General features: G+C 40.3%; 1 protein-coding gene across 1 annotated transcript; it reads right to left on the reverse strand.

Moving 5' to 3' along the window:
• Positions 1-884: 884 nt before the first annotated feature.
• On the reverse strand, positions 885-5,575 carry zgc:77752 (uncharacterized protein LOC393862 homolog). The gene is made up of 13 exons (XM_044036273.1): positions 5,468-5,575; positions 4,606-4,797; positions 4,442-4,522; positions 4,226-4,344; positions 3,749-3,886; positions 3,397-3,668; positions 3,006-3,308; positions 2,671-2,922; positions 1,963-2,079; positions 1,562-1,663; positions 1,386-1,466; positions 1,167-1,277; positions 885-1,068 (listed from the first exon to the last, which is right to left on the reverse strand). Exons 2-13 carry the CDS (start codon positions 4,794-4,796, stop codon positions 949-951), a joined length of 1,887 nt encoding a protein of 628 aa, XP_043892208.1. The 5' UTR covers position 4,797; positions 5,468-5,575; the 3' UTR covers positions 885-948.
• Between the last annotated feature and the right edge of the window lie 3,281 nt (positions 5,576-8,856).

An 8,856-nucleotide genomic window follows, 5' to 3' on the forward strand; every position in this document is an offset into this window, starting at 1 on the left:
AACAGATTCTACCTTTGTAGTGATCACATCATATCAAGACGAGAATCCAATGCTCACTATGTTTAATACCTTGTTTGTTTTACAAGAGATAATTGATACAGCAGGTCTGAAATACGTTCACTCCAGCTCTTTTCATGCTCGTGAAAAACACCACAGTGTCATTATAAGGGTCAGGTATATTCAGTCTGGTTTATATTCAGCTTCTGTGATATATTGCTTTATCTCCATGGATTTAAAGTACACGTTGACACCTTGAAACGGGTACTGGCGCTGTTCATTTTAGCAGAAGTCACATGGAGCTCGATAAACACTGAGGAACTGACTGGCCGAGGTTCATGCTCTCGGAATGCTTTCACTTGTTTTTAGTGATCAAAGGATGTAGCAGGTTAACACACGGACACACACATAGTATGTATATATATATATATATATATATATATATATATATATATATATGTATATATATATGTATATATATATATATACACACTCACCTGCTCACCAGTGGTAGCAGTCCCATATACTTTAAAGTTGCAAGTGTTCAGTGATGGTCTTCTTTATGGTGGTCTTGTTTGAGTTACTGTAGGCCATGTTTCAAAGTCACTTAAATCACCTTTCCTCATCATTCTGATGCTCAGTTTGAACTTCAACAGGTTGCCTTAATCTTGGGCTACGTGTCAACATGCACAGAGTTGCTGCTGTGTGATTGGCTAATTAGATAATTGCACTAACATGCAGGTGATCATGTGTACCTAATAAAGTGGCAGGTAAGTGTACAATACATGCTTGCACTGGAACTGTTCTTGTAGGGTGTAACAGTATAATGCTCACATTTGTATGTATTATTTTCATCTACTATATGACAATATGAGAGGAAATGTATATCATAGTTATAGTTTTATTTATTTATTTATTAAACACAAGGGCAGCTGATGTAGCTTCTCTTCCTCAGAGGGTAGCGATGCTGCAGGTCCGTGAGAGGAATCTGTAGTTGTGGAAAGTTTCTCTCATACTGGCCTTCAGGACTTTCATTAGAGGTGCAAGGTTTCTCACTTCCTCTTGAGGGCGCTATTTTCGAAAACAAAAAAAGAAGTAGAAAATCATTATCAAACTCAACATTACCAGCACACACACCCACATAAATACACAGTCACACACTGCCTTGCCTTTGTAAGTGCACGGATCAGCCGCTGCAGCACTGCCTCCTCTCTGTGAGGACACAGGCTGGACACTGAACTCACACAGCTCAACAGACAATAAATGGTGTGTCTCTGCGGCTGTGACGATGAGAAGAGTTAAGCAAATTACTGTTTCAGTCTTTGCCAAAAAAGTGTCCGAGTTTGAAGGTTTTCATGAATACTGGGGACAAAGACATGTTTCTTTACCGTCTTGAGCACACTCAGAGACTTCCTGTTTCTTACACCAGTGCACAATCTGTCTATATCCTCTGCACTGAGGACAGGCTCCTGGATGAGGTTTCGATTGGAAAACAAACACATGTTGGAGAAAGTTATTTAACACGGTTTATTCTAACAAATTTAATCTGTTTGATCTCACTCACTCTTAACTTTTCTAGCCAGGTCCACAGCAGACAGCTGAGGACATGAGGGTCTGACTCAGTGACCAGCAGAGCCCAACCACAGTCACTACTGTTCAACTCCTCCTGTTGAAAAGAAGGAGTAGATTTAGGGTTCAAAATATATATATATCAAAATCACCATTTGATGAGTGTGTGTTTACATGTACTTATATCTGTGTGAGGTTCAAATTACATACAAGCCTATCTTTATGAGGACATTCATTTTTGTCTGTGCCCCACAAATTTAAAGGGCTTTTTCAGGTTGAAGACCTGGTTTTAGGGTTAGAATTGGGTTAAGGTTAGGGTAAGGGGCTCGGGAGTACATCATATGTCTACGACGTGAATAAGATATAAAAACAAATGTGTGTGTGTGTGTTTTATACCTGCATCAGAGCTGATCTTTGCAGTATGATGTCTCCTGGTGTACCGTGATCTGCCATCGCCTTAGCAACAGTGCGGGCCACTAAGGTCGAACCTGGATTATGTGGGTTTCTGAGCAGCTTGATATTAAACAAAGAACATTTCAAAGCAGCGTCTAACAAACGTTTCATATGAGCACCCATTTTTTGAAAGATGACAAACAATTGCAACCCATTTGAAAATATGGAGCAAATTTGTGCAAATGTATAATATTTCGGACATCTTTACTGCCATTCCTGTAACACTGAATTTTATTTTTAAAGGAATAATAAACAGATAAATAAATCCAAACTTGAAACATCTGTTACTTAATGAATGTGAAATAAAAGGCTATAGAACAATTGTGCTAATGTATTTGGTGAAAATCCCAGTCAACATGTCAGTGTAGGTCCCATAAAGCTTCATTTCAGGCTGATAATACGTGGACATGGGCTTGAAGTGGACAAACTGTGCAGGTGTTATTATGGTTTCAGTAACATCTCCATGTAGGCAAACAAGGGCGGGGCCACCATGCAAGGACCTATACTGTCAGCCCGAATAAATCCCTTATGGGGCCCACATGGACATTATGGTGGGGACAGCTCCCATGGTGCAGTTTGGGGTCCAGTCTTTGAAAATGTTTTGAAACATCAGCATTTTGGTAATCATCGCAGCATTTTTCACAGCATTACCTCAGTGCTGGAGCTATATTTGGGAAGTGCCTTTTTAGCTGCACACTTCAGCTTCCCTGCACAGTTGTTGCTTGTCTCCATGCTGGATATTGGGACGCTGAGTGTGTGTGACTTTCTGATGGTCTGGTGACCTGGTGAAGGTTTGGCAGGGACCGGACTAAATGGTCTCAGATCTGGACGTGTCAGATCCTGCACACACCAGTGTTTCTCATTTCCAAGTGCTGGGGTCCACCATGGACTCAACTCCAGATCCTTCAGGACAGAGTAAAAAAAAATGGATTACCTATTTGGATAATGAATGCATGTATTCTTCGATGCATAATATGAAGTTTGACCTCATTTCCTGAGATCTTGCTGAGGTCAGAGTCACTGTAGCAGCGTTTGTCCAGCAGAACGTCTCTCTTCCTCTCCATGAATCCCAACGGCTCATCCCAGGAGTACACTGACCCCGAGCCCACCCACGAGCCCTGATGACCTTCCCTCAACAAGGGCAAGTACTGTTTGGCCACCAGTGTCTCCCTCACAGTCCGACTCAGTGTCCTCAGCGCTGACCTCTTCTCCAGCTCAGCGTAGACCTCCGGAGGAGCAGGGAGACCCAGGGCTAAGCAGGAGAGACGCACACACAGGAGATACACCACCTAAGAGATGTTTATCAGAAAGAAGGAGTCACACTCTCTGGTAAAACCTGGAAGTAACTGCGGTTTAAATATTCCATTAGATCCTGACCTTTGGTGTTTGTCTGAGGGTGCGTCCCTCCTGCCCGTGCAGCAGCAACGCCTGTCGGTTCAGGTAATGCTGCAGGGTGAAGGGAGCTCCGTGCCGCAGGCTGAGGTCTGGATATTGGATCAGCTGTGTACCAAGCAAGCGGGCGAAGTCAAACACCTGGCTAATCTGAGCCCGAGTTTGGATGGAGCGGGGCCGTTTAATCCGTACATAGTGCACAGCCTCACTGGGGCTGATACGCAGAGTGTAGATCAGGTAACAGGCTATCAGGACGCCTATAGAGCAGCAGAGACACAACAGACACGGGTGTTATAACAGAAACAGTGAGTGTGTGTCTGTTTACTTGTATTTGTACCTGTTCTTCCCAATCCTGCATGGCAGTGCACGGCCACTCGTCCTTCCCTCACTGCAAAGGCCAAGACCTTCACGCCATCAATGATGCTGACGAGAGAGGACACGCCAAAATCTGGCATCCCAAAGTTGTAAAAGTAAACTGCAAATACACAAATATATGCCCATAATTAGTTGTATACTATTCATTTGGTAACATCGTATGCAGTATAATGAACGTTTTGATTCCTGTCCGGATTTTTACAAAGTAACTGGATGAGAAAGACACAGGTATTGTACAGATTGATAAATATGTAAATATTGGTGTGTTTGTGTGGTACACTGTATTTTCATACCTGGGAACGATAGAGGGAGATAGCTTATTCCTTTTTGGACATCAGATATGCTTTCTATATAAGACCTAATTAAATGAATATATATTTGCACTTGTTTTGCCAACATTGTTTGAAATAAATCAAAATCAAAAGTGAGAATATCTTACTGTCATTGTCCATGAAGATCTGTGGCGAGTATGTAAAACCACTTCCAGGATCTAAAGGAGGTCCACAGTGAGCGTGATCTCCCGGGAGCTGCATGTTAATGATCGATCTGATGTTCAGTCTGAAAATAATGAAGAGAACAAGTGAAGGGTTAAATTATCACGGATCAACATCCAGGCTCATCATTCCTGCATTATTCCACTATAACCAGTGATTACCTCCTAAACTGTTCAATGATGTTGTGCTTCTCAATCAAAGCAGTGGATGGTCGAGCCATGGCGATGATGTCATCAGTCAACCTGTGATAGAAAGACACTCATGATCAGTAGAAGACTTCCTACTGTTGTACTGTACCTTTGTGACTGCAATGAAAACGTCTCACCAGGAGGAGAAAAGCCCTCGAATGACCTGTTGGTTCAACGTCCAGCACTCTGGTCCCTCATAGCGACAGTCGACTCCTCCACAGGCCAGCAGACACAGCAGTCTGGGTGGGATGGCCTTCACCAGGTTCTCCCTGGTCTGGGAGTAGCTTGGCCGTGGTACTGGGACGTGTGGAGTCAGGGTCGGCATCATCCTGCACCAGGGGGAACTCAAACGGTCAGGCTGAACTATCACAAATGTAAATGTAAAGGTTCTGCAGGCCGACACACAAAGACGCGCCTTTTTAAGCTTGATATTAAAGCTCTGAAAGTCTTGTTGTTGCTGGTGTTATTATTCTGCCTCTGTTTGGTCTTCATGAAAAGAGACAGTGAAACATGCTGCGTCCTTCATCTGAAAATAGACTCTGTCAAGCAAAACTATCAGCCCTGACTGAGGGATCGGGTTTTCTGAGCTATGAGCTGCAATTCTGAAACTTTTCATGGGTGTTTCTTTGTTTCTTTGGCCCAAGCAACACAGAAACAGTCATTGTCATGTTTAAATACATCGTCTAAAAAAATCTGTGTGTCTTCCTCCTTCTCTCTCCTCTTCTTTCACACTTCACTGTCCTATCTAATTATGGCAAAAAAAAAAAGCCCTCGGAAGTATCCTCATAAAACAGGAACACCTAATCATCAGTACAATAATTAGTACATCTAAACTTTGAAATATCACAAAAATACAAACCTACAAAATTTCATAACAAATACACAAATGAAATGAAATGTTGACATAGTATAAAAGGACCCCAATGATTCACAATGAGAGTCAAATTGTGAAATAATAATAATAATGAAAATAAGCAGTCAATCAAATGAAAAACTTACCTTTATGATTTTGTTTGAGGGTGAAGTAATAAATGTGATGAATGTCATTCCATAAAGCAGTGGTGTTTTCTGAGAGCAGCAGTGTTCACGTGTTCACTCTGTGCTGTGAGGAGTGTAAACTGTGTGCTGACCCAGCTCCACTAAGCCTGATTATCTGTCATAAATACATTACAATAGACATTCACACATGATGGCAAGCCAATTATAAAATGATTATATCTTCACTTCTAATCACTGCGTATGGGTGTCCTAATTACCCGGCACGATACACACTGCTTTGAACATGACTTGATAGAAATCATTTTATTTTATTCTATTAAAATAGAATAGTCTTCATATGATGTCACTATTTGTTAAAACGTTTGCATTCTTTATGTCTTTATTTGAATTTTCTGCTGATATATATGTATATATATACTGTATATATATATATATATATGTACATATATACACAGATAGATAGATAGATAGATAGATAGATAGATAGATAGATAGATACTTTATTGATCCCGAAGGAAATTCAAGCATCCAGTAGCAGTAACATACTTTGAACATACATTAAACATACATTAGAGTTAACTTATAACACAGTAACCATACGCTGAAATTGACCTGAAATAAATGTAAATTTAAATATGTACAGAGAAATTAGAAATAAGCAGGAGTTAAAATCTGAAAGTTAAAAAATGTGCAGAGGGATTAAACATTTGCATAGAAACTGTATTAAGTTAACCCGTGCTAAACAGCTATACACAAACTATATAAAAAATAGAAAATGACTAGAAATAAAATGTTTTATACAACTATAAACTGTATTAAAACTATAAAGTGACCGCAGAAGTAAAAATGTTTTATATAATATAAACTATATTAAAAATTATATATACATAAATACTGTGTATATACTGTATATATATATATATATATGTGTGTGTATGTATACATATGTACAGATTATGTTTACTTTCTGTGGTGAAGTAGGTGTATATATAGAGTTTTAGTCGTGAGCTGTTAGGAATGTGTTTAAGATTTAAAAGCAAATATCAAGATTTTATTTGAACTGTCTCTCTATTCCTTCTCAGTCAAGAATAGACTATTGTGGGATCAACATGGGTGTTCCTGTGCTGCAAAGGTTCTTCAGGCAGGAGGACACACGGGCGGATTTCAGGCTGCGCAGAGAAGCCCTGGATGTGCTTCTGGACTTTCTCAATCAACAACAGAGACATGGATGAGGGCCACAATCGAGACCCTGCTGTTTCTCTTCTGGCTCGCAAGTGGGGCATATTATAGCATGGTCTCCAGAGTGTTCCACATGCCTCGCTCCACTGTCCACTGCATTGTCCACAGAGGAACTGGTGGCCCTGCGCCACAGGGTTATTTACCTCCTGAGGACCCCAGATGAACTGGACTCTGTTTCCCATGGGTTTGCAGGGCTGGTGAGACACCCAGCTTTCTCTAAAGCAGCTGGAGCTATCGACGGCTGTCATGTCAGGTTCAAGCCTCCAAGTGGCCCTGATGGTCACTGCTACAAGAACAGGAAACTGCATCCAGCCAGGGTCAGTCCATGACACCAGAGTGCTCCGCCACAGCCCTCTGTACAGACGAGCATGTCGTCCTCCACCAGGGCACTTATTTTGTGTCTGAGTACAGAGTGCTATGTCAATCTGAGTTAAAGACAGCTACAGATAAGCTACAGTTGGGAAATGGTTTAGGTTTTGTTCGAAAGAGAATCAGGACAGAAGATGCAGCTGTGTGTTGTGCTTGTTTCTTAGAAAATCATAATTCAGAGTATTATCAGAGCATTTTGGAGTAATTCTTTCCTCATGGGACTGATACTGACACTTTTCCAACTGAGTCCAGTTAGAGGAAAACCCAGTACGTTGAAAACACTCCTGTGGATTTGTGGAATGGTAGTTTCTGCATAACAGAATTAACAGAAATAGTAAGACAAAAGGATAATGTGTATGCAGAGGTTTTAAATGGATTACGGACTCTGTACTAGTGATGTGAACACCGTTGAAGTGTACGTGGCTTTGAGACGTGTTACAATGAAAATTAAAGATTTTGTGGACAAGGCTATTTACTGTAAGGACAATATTACAGACAACCTCATACACATGGCACAGTTTGTACCACATACACAAGTAGCTGCAGTAAATAGTCAGGCATTCACGGCGTTTCTAATGATTGTGCAGAGTTTAGGTTGCCATCTTACAGATTGACAGTTTCAGTGAAGTCACTGTACAACATGTTGGATATTCCTAATGTTGGTTTGGAATGTATTTGTTGTATTGAATTTTGACATTTTTGTCAAATTTTTGACGATGTACTAAACTATGACATTTTTGTCAAATTTTTGACGATGTACTAAACTATGACATTTTTGTCAAATTTTGGACGACATACTAAACTATGACATTTTTGTCAAATTTTGGAAAATGTACCAAACTATGACATTTTTGTCACATTTTGGGCGACATACTAAACTATGACATTTTTGTCTAATTTTGGACGACATACTAAACTATGACATTTTTTTGACATTTTGGAGGACATGCTAAACTATGACATTTTTATCAAATTTTGGAGGACGTACTTAACTATGCCATTTTGGTCAAAATTTTGGAAGACATACTAAACTATGATATTTTTGTCACATTTTGGACGACATACTAAACTATGACATTTTTGTCACATTTTGGACGACATACTAATGTTATGACTGTCGTTGTTATGTTCCTGTGTGTGTGCCCTGTGATTTTTCAGTCAATTTCCTAGGTAAATTGCTGTGTGTCCTAGCCGTGCCAGGATTGGTGGACTGGTTTTGGGCCCTGCCACTCGATTGGCTGCACTCGATTACCACCTGGTACATAAGGAGCCAAGATGGTGGACGATGGGGGGCAAGAACAGCATGGCAGACGGCGACAGACACTTCCTCCTCATCCTCCTCTTCTCCCTCTTCTCCCTCTTCTCCCAACCGGCCACACTCCAACATAATTTTGTCTTATTGTATAATTTAGTAGTTTTGCAACCAGTAGGGGTGGACTGCCATTTTTGTTAAAGCGTTTTCTCATGTTTAAGTAGGTAGGGAGGTAAGTTCCTGTCATTTGGTTTGGTTCGGGTTGATTAGGTAAGATTTATTGTTTTCTAGACAGGGACCTTTTTGTTTGTTATTTTGGCCTTAGTCCACCCTGAAGCCTAGATCTTAGTTAAACCATTTTTGTATTAAGTTATCTTCCTGTTGTAAACATTTTTGTCACATTTTGGACGACATACTAAACTATGACATTTTTTGTCAAATTTTGGACGACATACTAAACTATGACTTTTTGTTGCGATTTTGGATGACATACTAAACTATGACATTTTTGTCAAATTTTGGACGACAT

The sequence above is a fragment of the Solea senegalensis genome, linkage group LG10 (genome assembly GCF_019176455.1).
Source record: "Solea senegalensis isolate Sse05_10M linkage group LG10, IFAPA_SoseM_1, whole genome shotgun sequence".
Taxonomy (NCBI): domain Eukaryota; kingdom Metazoa; phylum Chordata; class Actinopteri; order Pleuronectiformes; family Soleidae; genus Solea; species Solea senegalensis.

Excerpts from the sequence above, each read along its gene's own strand:
- zgc:77752 (XM_044036273.1), bottom strand. The coding sequence starts at position 4,796 with ATGATGCCGACCCTGACTCCACACGTCCCAGTACCACGGCCAAGCTAC. Across the intron at positions 2,080-2,670 it reads AATATAGCTCCAGCACTGAG|CTGCTCAGAAACCCACATAA; the intron begins GTAATGCTGTGA and ends TTTAATATCAAG. Across the intron at positions 1,467-1,561 it reads CCTGGCTAGAAAAGTTAAGA|GAGCCTGTCCTCAGTGCAGA; the intron begins GTGAGTGAGATC and ends AACCTCATCCAG.